This window comes from Mirounga angustirostris, unplaced genomic scaffold (genome assembly GCF_029215605.1).
Source record: "Mirounga angustirostris isolate CCGP_5_RB_7025 unplaced genomic scaffold, mMirAng1.0.hap1 SCAF_2, whole genome shotgun sequence".
Classification (NCBI taxonomy): domain Eukaryota; kingdom Metazoa; phylum Chordata; class Mammalia; order Carnivora; family Phocidae; genus Mirounga; species Mirounga angustirostris.
Window position 1 is genome coordinate 54,976,767 of NW_026991710.1, and position 23,522 is coordinate 55,000,288.

Here is a 23,522-nt window from a genome sequence, read left to right on the forward strand (position 1 = left end):
CCACAACTCTCCTTCAAGGTCTATTTCAGATAATACCTTCTTTGTGGTTATTCCTTGAACCTCAGAGTAATCTTTCCTCTTTCTGTCTTAATTTTTCTTATCCCTCCTATACCTTTTACTTCCTCCTTAATATAGTTATTTATGCAAGTATATTATCTCCTTTACTACATTGTACACCCTTAGGTATAAGTATTGATTTTTTCATGCTCTACAATATGTAGGAATACAGCATGTTTTTGTTGAATGAATGAATGAAAGAAAGCGAACATTTATCAGAAAGTCTTGCATTTACCAGGAAAGTTGCAAGAGTTTTTAATGAGCTTTTCATCAGATTTAGACCAATGCTTCTGGAGAAAAAAGCAAACTGACTATGAATTACTGATAGGAATTCTTTCTCCTTTTGGACATTTTCAGGTAATTTGATTGCTTATGGAAAGCCCCTCCATGTTAACAGTGCGATAGATATAATAGTAGGAATAGTCATCATAGTTGTGTATCCTGTGCACCAAGCACTAACTCCATTGTATTTCTGAGCTCATTTGCTTTTCTCATCAACCCTCTGAGGTGAATACTATTATTGTCTGCATTATATAGATGACTTGCTTCAAGGTGACAAAGCAGTGAGCCAGCTGACCTTGGGATGAGCACGCATGTGGGTTTTTACCAAAAGCCCCTACCCACTGATGTGTAGTAGGCAGCATGTAAGGGGTCAAGAAACTGTTTTAGCCCTCTCCAAAGGCAGTCTGTTTTCTTTGCCTTCTAAATATGAGAGCTATAATCTTGATAGTTCTTATTGCAATTTTTAAAGTTGTATCTATTTAAAATTCTGGATTTTTGGCAAAACAAGAATCAAAAAGTCAATTATGAATAATTTTTCTAAACTTACATAGAGTGTGGCCAACCCGAACAGTGATGGTGTTTACGGGATTCTGAAGCTTGGTGGCCTTCTGGGTATTGAGTCACTTAAAAAAAAACAACAAAAAACAACAACTGCCACAGCTTTGAACCCAATGCTGTGTCTATTAGAGATGACAGTTGGATCCAATGTCATGTGGGGTGTGTGGGTGGAGTGCCATGGAAGCGTGTTTCTGATTATCCTAAACCAGGAGGTAATGATATCAACAAATGGGTTGTGACATTATGTGATATTATCAAAGTTATTTCTTTGATTGCACTAGTCCTTCTCAGTGTTTCCTAGTATGACGTCAGAAGGAAACAGATGGACATCTGTAACTGTCTGATCACACATAGCAAGTAGCAATATACTGGATAACCTTATCCCAAATTGGTTTATATTCCTGAGATTGAGAGCCAAAGTAAATTCAATAAATTGAAATGTTTGCAATTAAGGTGATAAAGGATAAATTATTAACTTTCAGCATAACACAAAGGCTTAGATCTCTGAATTACCATTTTAGAAGAGGAATATATATAATTTGTGTCTTTTTAAAGCTGTACTAAAGATATTTAAACCAGAATGCCTGAGGCAAAGGAAGGTCATTTTTTAGAAGGTTCCTGTGCTCTCCAGGTGTGTTGTCCTGGAAATCTCTAAATTATTCAGTGAGAAGGAGAAAGAGAGAGAGAGGATATGAATCATTACTCTTAGAATCTCTTATACTTCCTGAATGATGAACAATAATCTAAATAGATTATCCAGTAAAGACTTTGCTATAGTCACAACTTTATCAGGAAGTTTGGAGATGGTTCAGATTGCTTCCTTTCTCAAAAAAACTTCTCTCAGAAAACACCCATCCATATTTTTCCTCCAATCATAGATTGTTTGTGCTAAATATATACATGCAGATATTTTCATCAACCTCCTTCCTCTATTATAGTTGTTTGTTTCTGTTGTCTTCCTCCTCAAAAACTGATATGGACAAGAGACCATAAGCCAAAACTGGTAACAAGAGACAAAGAAAGTCATTATATAATGACAAAGGAGTCAATTCATCAAGAAGATATAACCATCATAAATATTGTACCTAACACTAGAACACCTAAATAAATCAAGCAAAAACAAACAGATCTGAAAGAGAGAAATAGACTATACAATAATAGTAGAAGACTTCAGTATCCCATTTTTTGGCATGGATCCATCATCCAGACAGAAAATCAACAAGGAAACATTGGACTTGACCATACTTTAGACAAAATGGACTAATCAGACATATATAGAACATTCCACACAACAGCAAGAGAATACACATTCTTCTCAAGCACACACAGAACATTCTTTAGGATAGATCACTGTAAGCCACAAAACAAGTCTTAGCAAATATTTAAGACTGAAATCATGCTATGTTTTGTGACTACAATGGTATGTAGAAGTTAGTAACTGGAGGAAAGCTAGAAAATTCACAAATGTGTGTAAATTAAGCAATACACTTCTGAACAACCAATGAGTCAGAGGAGAAACCAAAAGGAAAACAAAAAAAAATCTTGAAACAAATGAAAATGGAAACACATATCAAAACTATGGGATGCTGCAAAAGCAGTTCTAAGATGGAATTTCATAGTGATAAATGCCTACATTAAGAAAAAAGAAAGATCTTAAATAAACAACCTAACTTCACACCTCAAGGAATTAGAAAAGAAGAAAAACTATTGTGCACCTGAAACTAATATAACACTATGTTAACTATACTGGAATTAAAATTTTAAAAAAGAAGGAGAAGAAAAAACAAAGCCCAGAGTTAGCAGAAGAAAATAACAAAGGTCAGAGCAGAAATAAATGAAATAGAGACTAAGAGACAATAGAAAAGATCAACTAAACTAAGAGTTGGTTTTATGAAAAGGTAAAAAAAAATGGACAAATCTTTCGCTAGACTAAGAAGAAAAGAGAGAAGACTCAAAATCAGAAAATGAAAGAAGAAATATTATAACAGATACTACAGAAATACAAAGGATCATATGAGACTTCTGTGAACAATTATATACTAACAAATTGGATAACCTAGAATAAATGGATAAACTCCTGGAAACATACAACCTTACCAAGATTATATCATGAAGAAATAGAAAATCTGAACAGATCAATAAATAAGGAGTAAGGAGGTTGAATCAGTAATCAAAACCTCCCAATACAGAAAAACCCAGGACCAGATGATTTCACTAGTGAATTCTGCCAAACATTTAAAGAAAAATTAACAATAATTCTTCTCAAACTCTTCCAAAAAAAAAAAATGAAGAAGAAGAAGGAACATTCCCAAATTCATTTTACAAGGCAAGCATTATCCTGATACTAAAGCCAGATAAAGACACTACAGGCTAAAATCCCTGATGAACAGAGATATAAAAATTCTCAACAAAATTAGAAAGTCAAATTCAACAATATATTGAAAGGATCATGCATTATGATCAAGCAATATTAATCCCTGAGGTACAAGGATGCTTTGACATACACAAATCAATAAATGTGATACACACATTAATAGAATGAAAGATAAAAATCATATGATTATTTCAATAGATATAGAAAGATCATTTGACAAATATAGTATCCTTTCATGATAAAAATGCTCAACAAATTTTATATAGAAAGAACATACCTCAACATAATAAAGGCCATCTATGGCAAGCCCACAGCTTATATATTATTTCACAGAGAAAGGTTGAAATCTTCCTCTCTAAGATCAGGAACAAGACACCTAGGGTGCCCACTTTCACCACCCATTCAACATGGTACTGGAGTTCTAGCCAGAGCAATCAAGCAAGAAAAAGAAATAAAAGGCATCCAAATCAGAAGGGAATAAATTGTCTTTATTTGCAGATAGATGATCTTATATAGAGAAAATCCTAAAGATTCCACCAAAAACTGTTGACTAATCAATGAATTCAGTAAAGGTGCATGATACAAAATCAGCATACAGAAAATGGCTGCATTTCTATACACTAACAATGAAATAGCTGAAAAAGAAATAAAAAAGATCATATTAAAAATAATAAGATATTTAAGAATAAATTTAACCGGGGAAGTGAAAGATCTCTGTATTGAAAACTATAACATTTTGATGAAGGAAATCAAAGAAGACAAAAATAAATGAAAGATATCCTGTGTTCATGGATTGGAAGAATTAATATTGTTAAAAGGTAAATACTGTCCAAAGCATCTATAGATCAATGCAATCTCCATCAAAATTCTAGTGACGTTTTTCACAGATATAGAAAAAAAATCCTAAAAGTTGTATGGAACTACAAAAGACCCTGCATAGCTAAACAATCTTGAAAAAGAAGAACAAAGCCAAAGACATCACACTTCCTGATTTCAAACACTAATACAAAGCTATAGTAATCAAAACAGCAGGATACTGACATAAAAACAGACACACAGACCAATGGAAAATAATCAAGAGCCCAGGCATAAACCTCACATTTATGATCAGCTAATATTTAACAAGGCAGCCAAGAATACTCAATGGGGAAAGGATAATCTCTTCAATATATAGTGTTAGAAAGCTGGATAACCACATGCAGAAGAATGAAATAGCGCCCCTGTACACCATCTCAAAAATAATTCGAAATGGATTAAAGACTTAAACATAAGACCTGAAACCATAAAACTTCTAGAAGAAAACATAGGGAAAAATCTTCTTGACATTGGTTGTGGCAACAATTATTTGAATATGACACCAAAAGTACAAGTAACAAAAGCAAAAACTAGTACGTGGGACTCTATGAAACTAAAAAGCTCCTGCACATCAAAGGAAGTCACCAACAAAATGAAAAGGAAACTTATTGAATGGAAGAAAATATTTACAAATCATATATCTGATAAAGGGTTAATATCCAAAGTATATGAAGAACCTATACAACTCAACAGCAAAAAAAAAAAAAAAAAAAAAAAAAAAAAAACTGATTAAAAAATGGGTAGAAGATCTGAATAGACATTTCTCCACAGAAGACATACTGAATGGTCAACAGGCACATGAATAAGGGTTCAGTATCACTAATTATCAGGGAAATGCAAATCAAAACTCAATGAGATATCATCTCACACCTTTTAGAATGGCTATCATCAAAAGATGAGATGACAAGTGTTGGAGAGGATGCAATCCCTTGTGCACTCTTTTGAAGAATGTAAACTGGTGCAACCACTGTGGAAAACAGTATGGAATTTTCTCAAAAAATTAAAACTAGAACTACTTTATGATCTAGCAATCCCATGGGTATATATACAAAGGTATGTGTGTGTGTGTGTCTATACACACACTCACACAGACACACAGGAATATTATTCAGGCACAAGAAAGAAGGAAATCCTGCTGTTTGGGACAACGTGGATAGAACTAAAGGGCATTATGCTAAGTGAAATAAGTCAGACAAAGACAAATACTGTATGATATCACTTATATGTGGACTCTAAAAAGCTGAATTCACAGAAACAGAGTAGAATGGTGGTTACCAAGGCTGGGAGTGGGGGTGGGGCATGGGAGAAGCAGGGAGATGTTGATGAAAGGGTACAAACTTCCAATTATAAGATGAATAAGTTCTAGGAATCTAATGTACAACATGGGCATTATAGCTAATAATACTGTGTTTCACACTTGAATGTTGCTAAGAGAATAAGATCTGAAATGTTCTCACCACAAAAAAGAAAGGGTAATTATGTGACATGATGGAGTGGTAATCATTTTGCAGTATATCAAATCAACATGTTTTATACTGTAAACTAACACAATGTTATCTGTAAATTGATCTCAATAAAGCTGAACACAAAACTGATACTGGGAAGTGAGGAAAATATGGAGGAGGACATACTTATATAATAAATAAACCCAATGTGTTGCTTAAGTAAAAGTTACCTAGCACAACATATGTAATTTATAACTAACAAAATTTAAATTAAAAAAAAATAGGAAAATAATAAATTTAAATGTTAAATGGGAAAAAAATTGATGTAAAACTAAGCTTCCTATCTTAGCTGAGTTCCTTCCTGACAAGTAGAAAAATTTAATGGAAAGAGCACATGTTCAAATTACCTCTTTGGCTTCACATATCCCCCTGTCATTTACTGGCTGTGGACCTTAACTTCAGAGGCTTAGTTCTCTTATCTATAAAGTGTGGATAATAATGTCTCCTTTGCAGTGTTACATTGCAGATTAGACATGAAATATACAACAATTATCTTTTTCTTCCAGGATTCAAATTAACTACATTGAAGTCAGAGGTGCAGTGAAACACATCTTCCTCTTTCAGATATGCCTAATCTTTAATTACAAAATAAATGTAAATCTGTGTTCTCACGTAAGGTCTCAGCCATATTCTACATCCAGTCTTTCTAACCTCTGAACATGAAGTTTCTTGATAATGTCTGCTTAGTTTTTTCTCAAATCTTCCAAATCCAGTTTCCTCTCTCTAGGCATAGGGCCACAGCCCTACACCAAGCATGGAGCATCTTTTACTTCTCTTACCTTATGCAAGTCCAAACTTTAAGACTAATACCTTTGCTAAGTTTAAGTTTACCTTGACTCAGTTGCCTTTTCTTGGTAGGAGCATTTCCTGCCTCAGTGTTGATGAGAGCCAAATCTCTCACTTTTGTCTCCTAATTCCTTTAGAGAGTGTTTCTCATTAGTTTATGTCCTTGCATCTCTTTCTGTTTCTAAGTTCCTTGTTTCTACAGCTATAGACTATATAGACACATAGTATCAAGGATATTTTGAGAATCATTTTAGGCCCTTTTTGAGTGTCCCTGGGTGCTCCTTGGGCACAGGAGCAGGGTTTTTTACGGGGAGACAACCTTAAGAAAATTCCCAACCACTGCCATTGTTAATGCAAACGATGGTCACTGGCCAACATTGACAGTGTAATTGAAAGACACTAATGTAACAGGGATAATTACTTGATTTCTGGAATTTTGTGGGATTGTAGATGGGAAGTAAAATCACACAGATGATTCTTAGGGATGATGGAAGTTTATTAAGAACAGGTAATCTTAAATTTTAACAATTATTATTTACTAGCTGTATGATCTTGAGTAAATTAACTTTTCTGTACCTTGATTTTCTCATCTGTAAAATTGTGATAGTAATTGCCTCATAAAGTTGTTTTTGAGGATTAACTAAAATAATACATATAGGATGCTTAATGTAGTGCTTGGTACTCAATACATGTTAGTTATCTTTATGGTATTACAAGCTTATAGCTTTCACATTTGTAATGACCCTATAGTTTAAAAATATCTCCTGATATTGCTAAAATATATTTCTTCAAATAAAGTACTACCTCAGCCAGTGACCCTACCCAAACTTACAATAATTAAAGAAAGTGACCTACCTATTTGGGAGTGTCATGAATTACTGGTGTCTGGTTACTGGAGTTCTTTTAGCAGTATCTGAGCATGAACTAATTTTACTTTTGCACCTCCATTTGCATTCAAATCAGTAAATCCCCAATTATGAGGAAGAACAGGACCTGCAACCTATCTTTCTTGGCTGTCTAGTTAGCACCCATATAGGGCAGAGAGAAGAATCTGGTTTTATTCATTGGGATTTGGCAACAATAAACAGGAGTGGCTCAGGATGAGGCATGAACGCTTTGTGTAATTCTTCTAGAGGTAACTTGGTGGTGAATGGAGGAAAAAGGACATCTGTCTCATTTAAACAGTGCTAAATAATTCAAAATCTTTTTTGACCATGGGAAACCTAGTTGAATTCCTTTTGTTTGAAGTTACTCTGCCCTTAAGGTCCTCAACATACAATTTAGTTCTTAATTATGTCATGCTGTTCAGTTTCACGTGTGTTATTCTCAGCTCTCCAAAGAGATTGGAAGCAATTTGAGGAGATACATCATGTTTCCTTTTCTGCAAGACTCAAGTGCAAAGAAATGTAAAGAGCTGAACAATCATACCATATACTGGGAAGAAAGATTGTTTAGTTAATTGAGAAAACTGGCTCACTTATATGCAGAATAAAACCTGGGTCCCTACCTAACATTACATACAAGGTGGACTTTAGATACACTGAAGACCTAATGTAAGAGGTAAAACTACAAACTAACAGAAGAAAATATACTAAAATAGTTTTATGACTTAGAGCGAGGGAATGACTTTTAAAAAAACTTTAAAAACATGAACATAAGGCAAAGAAAATTGATGAAGATTACTTCAAAGTTATGGATTTCTATTTCATGAAGGACAACATGGAGCAAATTAATAAAAAACAGAATGGTTAATTGTAATTTCTACAACCAGCAACCTGTATATATCTAGAAAATATAAGGAACTCCCAGAAAATAACACTAATAAAACAAAATAACTCTAATAGAGAAATAGGTAAAGGATAGGTACCTGCAGTTTATAAAAATGAAAACTCAGGGTCCCCCTGCATGCATTGATATCAGTCGCAGGGCTGCCAGGAGCTACTGGCATTGGCTGGGAAGTTGATTGTCTCTGGTGGCTGCTATAACACTAAGGCTGGGTCTCTGAGCCCAGGAGGAAGCAGGCATGTGTTAAATTTCTCTTTCACCCTCATGGTGGAAAAAATAGGAAACAATGAGCACCCAGCACAGGCTTAGCACTTGCCTTTGTTGTGGGGTCTGCTTTGAACAGTGGTGAGGAGGCTTCCCTGTGACCCCTGCCCAGTGTGCCACCTGGGGTGGCATTGGGGGCCTGTCCCCAGTTCAAGCTCTATATTTGTAACATCACACCACTGTCTCCTGATTGGACCATTTTCAAGAACTCACGTCAGTTTTCATACAGCTTAAAAGTAGGCTCCAAACCCAGTGTGGAGCCCAAAACGGGGCTTGAAATTTTGACGCTGAGATCAAGACCTGAGCTGAGATCAAGAGTTGGATGCTGAATGACTGAGCCACCCAGTTTCTTTTTATGTTTTGGAAGTCAGAAATGGAGGGAAGCAAGAGAAATCATTATTACTGAAAGGAGGAGCAAGATGGCAGAGGAGTAGGAGACCTAAATTTCGTCTGGTCCCAGGAATTCACCTAGATAGGTATCAAACCATTCTGAACACCTATGAACTCAACAGGAGATCGAAGAAAAGAATAGCAGCAACTCTCTGAACAGAAAAGCGACCACTTTCTGGAAGGTAGGATGTGCAGAGAAATGAATCTGAGCCCATATTTGGGAAGACAGGCCATGGGGGAGGGAGCCTTCATCAGTCGGCTACCAGCAAGTGATAGAGCAGTGGAGCACTCTAGAAGTCTGCTCCATTGAGGGAACTTTTAGAAGTCGGCTCCATTAAGGGGCGATGCTCCAGTGGCTAAACAGGGGGTGGAATCCTCACTGGGATAGTGTGGTCTCAGGACCCTCGGGGTCACAGAAAGACCAGGGGTGCCTGAGTGCAGCTGAGCTCCCAGGTATCGGAGCAGGGAAGCCAACTGCAAAGACAGAGCTGAGGAGTGGGCTGTCACTTTGGGATTGCCATAAACTGTGATCCGCAGCACAATCTGGCCGCTGCTCTTGAGCAGGGACCCAACAAGCGGCTGATCTGGGGAGACTCCCCTTCCTCCCTAGGAGGAGTGGCACGGGAGCACACCACAGGAATCTGCTGGGTTTGGAGACTCCAAATGAGGATCGTGTGCCAGAGATAGAAACGCTCGGTCACAGGATGGCTGAGCATGGGGAGATGGGAATGATTGACTGATTTCTCTGGGGGCACACTGAGGAATGGGGCCCCGAGGTCTCAGTTCCTCCGGGGTGGAGATTGGGAGGCCGCCATTTTCATTCTGATCCTCCAAGGTTGTACGGAAAGCTTTCAGGGAACAAAAGTTACCAAGAGCAAACCCAAGAAGATTACCTAGCCTTGCCCCTGGCAAAGGTGGGGCAATTCTGCCTCCGGCAAAGACATTTGGGAACCATGGCAACAGGCCACTCCGCCAGAAGATCAGCAAGAACAGCCAGCCAAGACCAAGTTTACCGATCAATGAGAATGGCAGAACTCCAGCACTAGGGGAATACAGCACATAGAATCATGGCTTTTTTCCCATGATGCTTTAGTCTTTCAAAGTTAAAATTTTTTAAATTTTCTTTATTTTTTTTCTTTTTCTATTTATTTTTTGAATTTTTCTTTTTCCCTTTTTCAACCAACATCTTATCAATTCTTTTTTTAAAAGTCTTTTTAAATTTTCATTTTTAGAGTCATATTCTATCCCTTCATTGTAGTTAACCTTATTTTTTGTATATGTATAAGTTTTTCTCTCTTTAAAATTTTGGGATACAGTTTCTTCTAACAAACCAAAATATACCCTAAATCTCTAGTGTATGGCTTTGTTCTAATCTCCTGCCTGATCACATTCTCTCCAGGTTTTTTTGTTTGTTTGTTTGTTTTAAATATTTCTTCTTTTTTCAACTAACTTCTTATCAATTCCTTTTATAAAATCTTTCATACTTTTCATCTTTACAGTCATATTCCATCCCTTCATTGTATTTACCCTTATTTTTGTACATATATAAGTTTTTCTTTCTTTAAAAATTTGGGAGGCCGTTTCTTCTAACATACCAAAAATGCCCAAACTCTAGTTTGTGGCTCTGATCTATTCACCAGCCAGATCATATTCTTTTCTGTTTTTTTCTTTCCCTTTCTTTTCCCCCCAGTTTTGGGTTTCTTCTGATTTGTTTAGTGTATATATTTCTGGGGTCATTGTACCCTGTTAGCATTTTCTTCTCTCATTCATCTATTTTCCTCTGGACAAAATGACAAGATGGAAAAACTCACCTCAAAAAAAAAAAAAAAAGAACAAGAGGCAGTACCAACTGCCAGGGACCTAATCAGTATGGACATAACTAAGAACTAGAGTTCAGAATGATGATTATAAAGACACTAGCTGGGCTTAAAAAAGCATGGAAGATACTAGAGAATCCCTTTCTGGAGAAATAAAAGAACTAAAATCTAACCAAGTCAAAATCAAAAAGGCTATTAATAAGGTGCTATAAAAAATGGAGGCTCTAACTGCTAGGATAAATGAGGCAGAAGAGAGAATCAGTAATATAGAAGACCAAATGATGGAAAATAAAGAAGCTGAGAAAAAGAGAGATAAACAGCTACTGGATCACGAGGGCAGAATTCGAGAGATAAGCGATACCATAAGATGAAACAACATTAGAATAATTGGGATCCCAGAAGAAGAAGAAAGAGAGGGGCAGAAAGTATATTGGAGCAATATAGTGGAGAACTTCCCTAATCGGGGGAAGGAAAGAGGCTTCAAAATCCAGGAGGCACAGAGAACCCCCCTCAAAATCAATAAAAATAGGTCAACACCCTGACACCCAACTGCCTCCCAAAATTTTAAAGAAAGAAAAACTTATATATGTACTATTAGATAATATTACTATTATCTAATAGTAAAACTCACAAGCTCAGAGAAAAAGAGAAAATCCTGAAAACAGCTTGGGACAAGCTGGTGTGTAACCTACAATGGTAGAAACATTAGATTGGCAGCAGACCTATCCACAGAGATCTGGCAGGCCAGAAAGGACTGGCAGGATATATTCAGAGCATTAAATGAGAAAAATATGCAGCCAAGAATACTGTATCCAGCTAGGTTGTCATTGAAAATAGAAGGAGAGATAAAAATCTTCCAGGACAAACAAAAACTACAAGAATTTGCAAACACCAAACCAGCCCTACAGGAAATATTGAAAGGGTCCTTTAAGCAAAGAGAGAGCCTAAAAGTAACACAGACCAGAAAGGAATAGAGACAATATACAGTAACAGTCAACTTACAGGCAATACAATGGCACTAAATTCTTATCTTTCAATAGTTACCCTGAATGTAAATGGGCTAAATGCCCCAAACAAAAGACACAGGCTATCAGATTGGATAAAAAAACAAGACCCATTGATATGCTGCCTGCAAGAGACTGATTTTAGACCCAAAGTAACCTCCAGATTGAAAGTGAGGGGGTGGAAAACCATTTACCATGCTAATGGACATCAAAAGAAAGCTGGGGTGGCAATCCTTCTATCACACAAATTAGATTTTAAACCAAAGACTATAATAAGAGATGAGGAAGGACACTATATCCTACTTAAAGGGTCTATCCAACAAAAGATCTAACAATTGTAATTATCTATGCCCCTAACATGGGAGCAGCCAATTATATAAGCCAATTAATAACAAAATCAAAGAAACACATCAACAACAATACAATAATAGTAGGGGACTTTAACACCCCCCTCACTGAAATGGACGGATCATCTAAACAAAAAACCAACAAGGAAATAAGGCTTTAAATGACGCACTGGACCAAATGGACTTCACAGATATATTCAGAACATTGCATCCAAAAGAACAGAATACACATTCTTCTCTAGTGCCATGGAACATTCTCCAGAATAGATCACATCCTAGGTCACAAATCGGGTCTCAACCAGTACCAAAAGATCAGGATCATTTGTGCATATTTTCAGACCACAGTGCTTTGAAACTAGAACTCAATCACAAGAGAAAAGGCAGAAAGAACTCAAATACATGGAGGCTAAAGAGCATCCTACTAAAGAATGAATGGGTCAACCAGGAAATTAAAGAGGAATTAAAAAAATTCATGGAAACAAATGAAAATGAAAACACAACTATTCAAAATCTTTGGGATGCAGCAAAGGAGGTCCAAAGAGGAAAGTATATAGCAATACAAGCCTTTCTCAAGAAACAAGAGGGGTGCCTGGGTGGCTCAGTCATTAAGCGTCTGCCTTTGGCTCAGGTCATGATCCCAGGGTCCTGGGATCAAGCCCCACATTGGGCTCCCTGCTCAGCCAGGAGCCTGCTTCTCCTTCTCCTGCTCCTGCTGCTTGTTTTCCCTTTCTAGCTGTCTCTCTCTGTGTCAAATAAATACATAAATAAATCTTTAAAAAAAAAAAAAACAAGAAAGCTTTCAAATACACAACCTAACCCTACACCTGAAGGAGCTGGAGAAAGAACAGCAAATAAAGCCTAAACCCAGCAGGAGAAGAGAAATAATAAAGATCAGAGCAGAAATCAATGAAGTAGAAACCAAAAGAACAGTAGAACAGATCAACGAAACTAGGAGCTGCTTCTTTGAAAGAATTAATAAGATTGGTAAACCTCTGGCCAGACTTATTAAAAAGAAAAGAGAAATGACCCAAATAAATAAAATCATGAATGAAAGAGGAGAGATCTCAACCAACACCAAAGAAATAAAATTATAAGAACATATTATGAGCAACTATATGCCAGCAAACTGGATAATCTGGAAGAAATGGATGCATTCCTAGAGACGTATAAACTACCAAAACTGAACCAGGAAGAAATAGAAAACCTGAACAGACCTATAACCAGTAAGGAAATTGAAGCAGTAATCAAAAATCTCCCAAAAAACAAGAGCCCAGGGCCAGATGGCTTCCCAGGGGAATTCTACCAAACATTTAAAGAAGAATTAATACCTATCCTTCTGAAGCTGTTTCAAAGAATAAAAATGGAAGGAAAACTTCCAAACTCATTTTATGAGGCCAACATTACCTTGATCCCCAAACCAGAAAAAGACCCATCAAAAAGGAGAATTAGAGACCAATATTCGTGATGAACATGGATGCAAAAATTCTCACCAAATACTAGCCAATAGGATCCAACAGTACATTAAAAGGATTATTCACCACGACCAAGTGGGATTTATTCCTAGGCTGCAAGGATGGTTCAACAACTGCAAATCAATCAGTGTGATACAATACATTAATAGAAGAAAGAACAAGAACCATATGATCCTCTCAATAGATGCAAAAAAAGCATTTGAAAAATACAGCATTCTTTCTTGATCAAAACTCTTCCAAGTATAGGGATAGAGGGTACATACCTCAATATCATAAAAGCCATCTATGAAAAACCCACAGCGAATATCATTCTGAATGGGGAAAAACTGAGAGCTTTCCCCCTAAGGTCGGGAACATGACAGGGATGTCCACTATCACCACTACTATTCAACATAGTACTAGAAGTCCTAGCCTCAGCAGTCAACAAAAAGAAATGAAAGGCTATAGATACAAAAGAATGGAGGAATATATTTCAGCCTATAAATGTTAATTAATGATTTGGAGGGACAAGACTGCAAGATGAAACAAAATGCATGATTTAGTGAGGATTGAAAATATAGGTTATAAACTCCATGATATTATTGCAAGTACGTTGCAATTGAGTATGCATAGGGATAAAGATCAGATGGTGATATGAAAACATGAAAATTGATTTGAGAAAGGAAAAAAGGTTCTTTGACTACTAAAACAAAACAATACATTGCCATTCCCACCCTTTTGAAATAACTGTACTGACATGCTTCCTTGTCAAAGAACTTAAATTGAGCTTAGTTTTTGAGTGATGGTTCACATACATACTGAGGAGAACTATTATATAACTGAGTTTCCTTTTTCCTTTTTGGGGGCAATCCTGTATTTTAGTTTTAATGAAATTATTAGTATTGCATTTGAACATTACACAAAAGGTCTGGCTATTTTATCTTTATTAGCATGTTTGTGAGATAAAATGAATATTTGTGATTATCTTTCTTTCTTTCATATATTTTTAAAATATTTTAAATCTTAAAATGTGGTCCTACATAAAAAGCATGTGGGTTTACAAATAACCATCTCTGATATGGCTAAACTTTACCATTTGGGTGATATTATGGGGCAATGGGGGAGGCCATAGCCTGGGATACAGTTGGCCTCAGTTCTCTCACCTTTAGATGAGATGAATGAGTTAGAAAAAGTGGCTTTTCAGAATCATTGTTTGTTAGAATGCAGATTCCTTTACTCCCTCATTGCTGCTTACCCATCTCATTAGACACTGATTCAGTGAGTCTGGGGTGGGGCTTAGGAATCTTCAAGATGATTTTGATGCAAGTGTCTGAAAATCATCTTTTGTGAAATATTGAGGGAAATAATCCACAAATCCCTTCCATCTACATTATTTTACAACAGAAAGGATATTGTGTGACTTACCAAATTCTCGCTCATCTCCCGTAAGACCTTAAGTTGGTATGTGCTGTTTTGTCCAGAATTACTATTGACTGGTAGATCTGAAATTTTAAAGGTGCTGTGATAATACTCCATTTTCTGGCCTGTGATACAAAGGAAAAGTAGAAAATTACATGATATGGGCATAGATTTCAGGATCTAAGGCACAAACAAATATAATGGGGTTAATATAAAGTCTTGAATTATTGCTGAGATTTTTAAAAAATTTAGTTTCATAATAATATGAATGAAAATAATGATTAATGTTTTATGTTAATAATAGCTGATATTTTTTTTTAGTGTGGACTATGTTGCCAAATATTGTTCTGGGCACTTTACATGTATTAATTCATTTGGTCCTCATTCTAGCTCTCTAAGATTGGTGTTACCTCCATTTCTCAGGTGAAGTAAGTGAGGCACAGAGGTTTTAAGTAACTTGCTCCATGCTATATAACTAGTAAGTGGCCTGAGTTTAAACCTAGACATTGTGACTCTAGAGCTGGAACTATTAATTCCTATATTGTCCCTTGTTGAGGGACAATGAAATGTATACCACCTCATACTCTACTGGAAGTAGATGTAAATGAACGTCCTTGTGAATTTTGATTTGTAATGGGAGAGCCAGGTACACTACAATAGACAGGAAAAGGAAGGCGAAAAACTGTCAGAGGTGGAAGGTAAGAACACTGTGTAACTAGGGTGAATCAGTCAGATCTCTGCTTGGCTACTGGGAAAGGTAAGAAAACAGAGAGCAGTGGAGACTCCTGGGAAATCTGGTAATCTTAGGAGCATGTCCGTGTTGGGGCGGGGGGCGGTGTGAACAAGAAAGCTACAAAGAGCTAAAGATAGAGAATGGAGCAACCACAGAACAATATCTCTCCCTGGGGAGCCTGGCTCACGGAAGATAAAATGGGTTTCCCAGTTATGGACCTAGGAAAGAAAGAGGGATCTCAGGATAGTACATCTTCTATGTGGGACATCTTAGACTCTGTAGTGCTTTTTTTGGCCCCCCTGATATTTATCTATACAATCCATATTGTTATAAAACCTTATAGTCATAATAAAGGGGCTTTTGTGCAGTCAAATTAACTGACCTAAGAATCTTTGGTCATTGGTATAAACAACAGGTGAGGTTGTCATAGGAGGCCCAGAACTGTGTTCTTAAAACTTTTAAAGCTCCTGATAGAGTCTTCATCACTCCCCATCAAATCTGAGGAAGATGACAATAGATGAGACCATTCAAGGAAGCCACCTGAGCTAGTTGTTTTATCATATACATTTGTGTGACACTGTGGAGATTTGTCAAAAAATGTTAATGGTTTGCACTCTGTGCAGAGAAAGATGCAATTTAGAAAGAATTCTAAAATGCAGTATTTGTGTGATTATAAATATATCAATTTTATTTATTTATTTAGGCAATTTAAAAAATACCTGAATATCATTTTGGAAAGAATAAAATTTTCTCTAAAAATAAGTAACAACATTCTGTCATATCTATAGTTTACCAATTATTTCAAAATTCATTATTTCATTGGACATGTGTTTTTCTTTTGCCTTTGAAATGTTGGTGGATAGGATGATGAGTAAATGAGCCAATTTTAATAACTAATTTAATAACTAATTTATCAAATTTTTTCACTTGAGTGCTTAGAGTTATGATTGCTAGTAATAAATTTGTTATTATTTTTGATCTTTTGTATAGAATCTCAAAAGAATACTAGATTGTGAGCTTTACTTAATGCTGTATCTTGAGTCATCCAGAAAAGTACTCATATATAATTAGGCAGTCAGTAATTATTTAATAAAATTACTGAATAAATTAAAAAAATTCTAAATGTGGGCATTTGCTGGTAAAAGTACAAAACTGTTTTTGGATAAAATTACATATACATATATACGAATGAAGGTTTACAGAAAAATGAAATCAAACTGGATGAAATCCATAATTTTTACCTATCAGAGACTAACAAGTGAGCCAGAATACCAATAGTCACTGCCACCACTGTCAGTAATAACACAATGAGAAGGGCAATTATCCATGGTTTCAAACCTCTGCTTTGGGTGCCAAATCCTACTGTTCTGTGAAAAAGAAAACTCACCAGTTATTCTTACATGGTAACTGTTACAGGCTTTCTGGTTTTCTTTTGGATAAGATCAAGTTGCTTTGGTCTACCTTTCCCAGCAAGAAGCCATTTGTCTTCAATTTTCATCAAGGTCATCTTGGTATGAAGGGAGGTGTTAAAAAGATCAGGATCTGAGAATCCATGATGTTGCTCCTGGTTTATATTTCTGGAGGCACTGGCTCTCTGTGGTGGCCAGTCCTGACTTCTCTTAGCAGTGTGGTCCAAAGTAGCACACATGCTTGAAAAAGGACTATTCCTTCTTCCTCCAGCACTTTTTTCCCCCCTCATTTCTTTGTCTATCCTTTTAGAGTTTACAAAGTGATTTCAAATCTATTATCTTATTTACTTTTTATCTTTTAAGTCTTTATTATGAAGTGTTTCAGATACATAGAAATTTAGAAAGAATAGTATAGTGGAACACCCCTTTATTTATCACATCATTTTATCAATTGTTAATATTTTTGCCATTTTGCTTCATTCATTTTGTTGCCATATTTTAATATGAAATAAGACATTATAACTTTTCACTAAATCACCATTATAAACAGGGTATTTCCAACGTAACCATAATACCATAACACTCCTAAAAAGTAACAATATTTCTCCAGTATCTCCTACTATCCAGTCCATCTTCAAATTCCCTCTTTTATCTGCATTATGTTTACTGATGGTTTGTACAAGTCAGGACATAATCAAGAACCATGTAATATATTTGGTTATTATGACTTTTAAGTCTTTTAAAGAAGAGTCCTGTTTCCTTTTAAAATTTTAATGACATTGACTGGTTGAAGAAATCAAACCGGTTGTCCTTTAGGACATCCCACCTTCTTGCTTGTTTGAATGCTTTCTTATGATATCACTTAATTTGTTCTTCTATCCCCCTCATTTCCTGTAAGGTTAAACAGATCTAAAGACTTGATTAGATTTTGGTTAAATTCATTTGACAAGACTACTTCAAATGTGATGCTGTATATTTTATATTTTTATCACATCAGGGTTAGAGGAAATTTCCACAATTTAGGAGGAGAAAAATCACTCTTTACTTTTTTTCCTAGCACCTTATGATCAACAATAGTACTAATGATATTGTGTCAAGTATTTGTTTGCATATATATTAATCTAAACTTAACTGTGAACTCCTCAATGAGCTGGACTATTGTTGTTCATATTTTTATCATTAAGATTCAATAAAGTACCTGGTAAAGAGTAGGAATTTTATAAATCCATGAGAGGCAGATATTATGCCAGCTTTACCTATGAAATAACAGAGGCTGAGAGAGAGGATACTTGATTAGAGTCAAGTGGCTTAAAAGATCCTGGTCGTCTAACTCATTTTGTAGTGCTCTACAACTTGCCATTGTAGTCAATTTTATTTATCTCTTTCATAAAATTTAGCTTTGAGGGCAGAAAGTATTTTTCATATTTCCTTCACAAGATTTAGTGCAATGTTTTGCACTGAATTAATTTTAAATAAATATTGGTTGACTTATAGGGATTTTTTCTTTTGAATATAAACATATTTTATACGTAAATGCAAGCACAAAAGATACAGTTTATGGACCTAAATAGTTAAGAAGATGATAGTTTTGGCATAAGTACTACATTTACCTTATAAACCTAGTGGAACTGGAGAGATCTGAATCCTGTTTAGTATAGAAAATATTGACAATGTGTGCACTGACTGATTAAAAAGAATCTAGACAACTGGCTGTGGAAAGGCAGCATGTCTTCCAGTGGACAAAAGCTAAGGTGCCAGAATATAACAACAAATAGAAGCTCCATGGAGTATAATATTACTTAGCCTCTTAAATGGCTTAAAACCTAAATTCAGAAGTGAAAGATAACTTAGAGGCTACTTGTAAAATTCAACACATTTTCCAGGTGAGAAAACTGAGGCCCAGAGATGATTAAATGACTTCTTTGATATAACCGAACTAGCAGTCATCTCAAACTCATGCCTTTTAACTCCTGGGGCACTATTATTATTATTATTATTTTTTTTTTTTTTGCAGTGCCAGATGGCTTTTCTGTTGAGTCCATGTTAAAATTCTTAAACTGATTTATTTTTTATAGATTCATCTATTCAATCATTCATTCATTCTTCATTTATTTGACCATTTTCTCAGAGAATCTTACTATATCTTCAAGTCATTCAAAAACAATAAGAGAACCAAAGACGAAAGGCTAGACCTCAAGGAGATTTATAAGCTTTGAAATCTATCTTCCCATCACAGCAGAGTTCCTCTGAGTAGGACAAATGAAGAAAGTAGCCAACAGGAAGATCATATCCCACCACTGAGATGCACACAAACTCACACTGTTACAGACTGAACGGTGGGACTCTGAGCAGAAGAGTGATTCAATAACCAATGACACACTGCTTCATGTGCTGTGGCAGTCATATCTATAAATCCCATACAAGGAGCTGTGAGCATGGGGGTGGGGAATGGAGACCAATGAATGGGAGTGTTAATGTTTCTTCCTTTGAGAAAACATCTGGGGAATATCAGGTGTACAATGCCAAATTACAAAAGCTTCAGGAGCCATAGGCTAAAACAGCTGCTACTTAATCCTGTATGAATAAACTTTCAACTCAGTGTCGCTTTTATGAATACAAACAAGAAATGCATTAAAGCAAACACGCATCACCAACTTTCCATTCTAGAGAGATCCTGTTAGTGATTTGCATAATACCATTTTAGATTTGAAAAGAAATAGGCTTTGTAGAGCCTTGGGAATCTAGCCTGATTGTAAGTAGAGATGCACTGCACCATGGTGCTCATGCATTTTTTTCCTGCTTGCATCATAAAACATACACTGGTGTATTAATTTTCTATTGCCACAAATTACCACAAAGTTAGCGGCTTAAAGCAACTAGCTCATAATTCTGTGTCATGTCTGAGTTCTCTGCTCAGGCTCTCACAAGGTTGAAATCAAGTGTTGGTTGGGGCAGCTATCTGATCTGACATTTGTGATCATCTTCCAAGCTCACTTAGGTTATAAGCAGAGCTCAGTTCTTTGAAGATTTTATTTATTTATTTATTTATTTATTTATTTATTTATTTATTTATTTATTTTAGAGAGAGAGAGAGCATGCTTGTGAGCAGGGGGAGAGGCAGAGGGAGAGGGAGAATCTCAAGTCGACTCAGGACTGAGTGGGGAGCCCAACACAGGGCTCGATCTCACTGCCCTGAGATCATGACCTGAGCCAAAATCAAGAGTTGGGCGCCCAACAAACTGAGCCACCCAGGCACCCCAGAACTCAGTTCTTTGAAGCTGAACTGGGGTCCCTGTTCTCTTGTTGGCTGTCACAGACCTCACTCAGCACCTAGATTCTACCCACATTCTTTGCATGTGGCCCGCTCCATCTCTACAGCCAGCAATGAAGAATCACCCTCAAACAAATCTCTCACATCTTGAATCTCTCTGTCTCTCCAGATAGAACTAGCTAGCCTTTTCAAATGAGTCACCTGATTAGAGTAGGCCCACCAAGGATAATCTCTTCATCTTAAAGTCCACTGATTTGAGACCTTGATTATATCTGCAAAATTCCCTTACAGCAGCACATGGATTGGTGTTTGAATAACTGGGAGAAGAAATGTATGCATCAGGGGATGGGAATTTTAGAGTTCTTTCTAAAATTTTTTCACAGCTGGAAATATTATGACTTTCATGAAAATGGACAGAAATCTCTATAGCCTTCAGAGAAAGCATATAAGATTTAAAATTTCTAAATTTTGTGGGGGTGATAGAATGGAATTTTATGTTGAACATACAACTAGAAGACTAAGGGATATTTTACCCAACTAAAAATTGGGGGAATACAAAGTGAACTCTTAGAACTTGAAATGGGAAGAAAACTAAAAGTAATCCCTGATTATGACCCAATTAGCACTCTGCATTCCTTTAAGAAAAGGGCAAGTATAGATGATACTTATTCAGAGTATCACAACCTATAATCTGTGTGAAATCCAATTTATCATATTCATTTCATCTTCATTAAGTTTGGTTATTCAGTGTTTAAAAGGGCATATTCAACACATGATATTTCCAAAGATGTTGTCAATGAAAACATGGTGATAATGTGAATAATTGCAGACTGAAAAATACACACCTTGAGGAATATATAGAGCAGTATGAACTGTTAATGATCTGAGTTGGGATATTCATTTCTTCAGTAACCAAGCTCTAAGGTGATGACTTTTATATATGTGAGTTCAAAGATAGTTTGGGTCAACAAAAGATATTATAGACCTCTTTCTCCACATGGTTTTCCTTTTTCTAGAAAGGCCCTCCCTGAAGGCAGCACTTTAGGCTCACTCCTCAGTCAACCACGTGCCCTTTATCATTTTATCTGTAAGTTCTAAATATTTCCATTTTCAAAATTAGTCTTCTGCTTTCTTGTAGGTAAATGTTATCATTGTACAAATGTAAAAATGTGGTTATTATACAAATGCCAATTTACAGACAAGTTATGTTCCCATAAATCTTCATAAAGACAGTATCTTAAAGTTTAAAATATACTATCTGATTTATTTTTTTACTCTTTATTTTTAATTTTTTTATTTATTATGTTCAATTAACCAACATTTAGTACTTCATTAGTTTTTGATGTAGTGTTCAATGATTCATTAGTCGCATATAATACCCAGTGCTCATCACATCACATGCTCTCCTTAATACCTATCACCCAGTTACCCCATCCCTGCATCCTCCTCCCTTCTGTAACCCTCAGTTTGTTTCCCGGCGTCCAGAGTGTCTCATGGTTTGTCTCCATTGGTTAGCTTCCCAGGCCACATATAAGACTACTTAACTCCTAATGTAACTGAACAAAAGTGCTAAGTGCACTAAATTCCTAGAAGGTCTTTGGTGCAGAAAATTTTGCTCATCTTTTCCTAGCATGGTGCCCATCCCTGGAGAAAAGTTGTTCTAGAACCAGAGTGCTAAACTCTCCCTCTACCAGTGAAAATTGTCATTCCGTTTGAGCCACTGAAGTCAGACATTTGCTATAGAAAGCAACCTTTTTTGGTGACCTAATATACTCTGATATGTGAATATCTGTCTGGGCACTCTGGGACTACTTTATTTTATTTATTTTTTATGTGTTTTATTTTAATTCCAGTATAGTTAACATACAATGGTGTATTAGTTTTAGGTGTACAATATAGTGATTCAGCACTTCAGTACATTTCTCAGTGCTCATCATGATAAGTGTACTCTTCTTAAACCCCTTCACCTATTTCACTCATCCCCCAACCCACCTCCTCTCTGGTATCCACCAGTTTGTACACTATAGTTGAGTCTGTTTCTTGGTTTGCTTCTCTCTCACTCTCTCTCTCTTTCTTTTCCCTTTTTTGTTTTGTTTCTTAAATCCCATATGTGAGTGAAATCATATGGTATTTGTCTTTCTCTGACTGACTTATTTTGCTTAGCATTATACTCTGTAGCTCTATCCATGTCATTGCTAATGGCAAGATTTCATTCTTTTTTATGGCTGAGTAATATTCCATTATATATAGACATACCTACACACACACCATCTCTTCTTTATCCATTCATCTGTTGATGGCATATTGTCACACTTCATCCTCCAAACACTCTTGTCAGTAGAATTATTTATCTTCATGTTTACAAGTAAATAACTTGCTCAATTCATGTAGCCAGTAAGCAGAACTAAAACCTAACTGACCTCTGTGACTCAAAAGCCATTTTTTTCTGTGATATCAAACTTCTTTTGAGAGTGATTTTTATATTTTTCAGAACAGGCTTCCTATTAATTCAAATGAATAATGTGTGGTATTTCAAGCAGCATAAAAGGCAAATGAAGAGTTTTATGAAGTGAAAGTGGAGGTTATTTGATCCGAGAGGCCACCCATCTTCGTTGTGCTTAAGGCTTAAATTTATTTTTGCTTTCACATCTTCCTTTCTACTGGCTTTACATTCTGATGAACTTTCAAAAAGTTAGGATTCCCATGTTTCTTTCCTCACAGAGGCTCCTATGACAGTGGCAGAGGTCATCTGGACGGGGGGAGGAAGGAGGGGAAGGGCTGATGGAATGATGACCATATTTGGGGTTGTCTGTAAACTTTGAAGGTTTTTATTTAACTTGACACTTTTTTTCATGCTACCACAAATTCTCTGTGTGTTTTATTTATTGAGATGTTATGTGTACAAATATCCTCTTAACCTAAAGCGTGTAAGATCTTGAAGATAGTGAAAAAGTCATCTATAGCATTGAGGCATTTCTCCAGAAATGTTCCCAGGGAGCAGGGGAAAGGAGGTTTCCCATATTCAAATAAGTTTGGAAAAAATGGGTTAAAGTTAGATAGGATCCTCACTTCTAGAAGTCTCAGAATCTGGTTTTAAATGGAGGTAAAGTGAGCCGCATTTCTAGCTTGGTTTTGTATATATTCTATCTTGTTCCCTGATACAACTCCAGTGTTTCATACATCATCTGACTCTTAGTAAATACTTGAATACTATT

The 23,522-nt window shown here is 36.0% G+C and overlaps 1 protein-coding gene across 1 annotated transcript in view; it reads right to left on the reverse strand.

The window, feature by feature from the left end:
- The window catches only part of LOC123848934 (transmembrane protease serine 11A), a 45,104-nt gene extending 22,440 nt beyond the window's left edge, over nt 1-22,664 (reverse strand). The window contains 3 exon segments of the mRNA XM_064584006.1: nt 14,901-15,019; nt 16,846-17,009; nt 22,576-22,664. Coding sequence (XP_064440076.1) covers nt 14,901-15,019; nt 16,846-17,009; nt 22,576-22,664 — 372 coding nt within the window.
- Nucleotides 22,665-23,522: the final 858 nt, after the last annotated feature.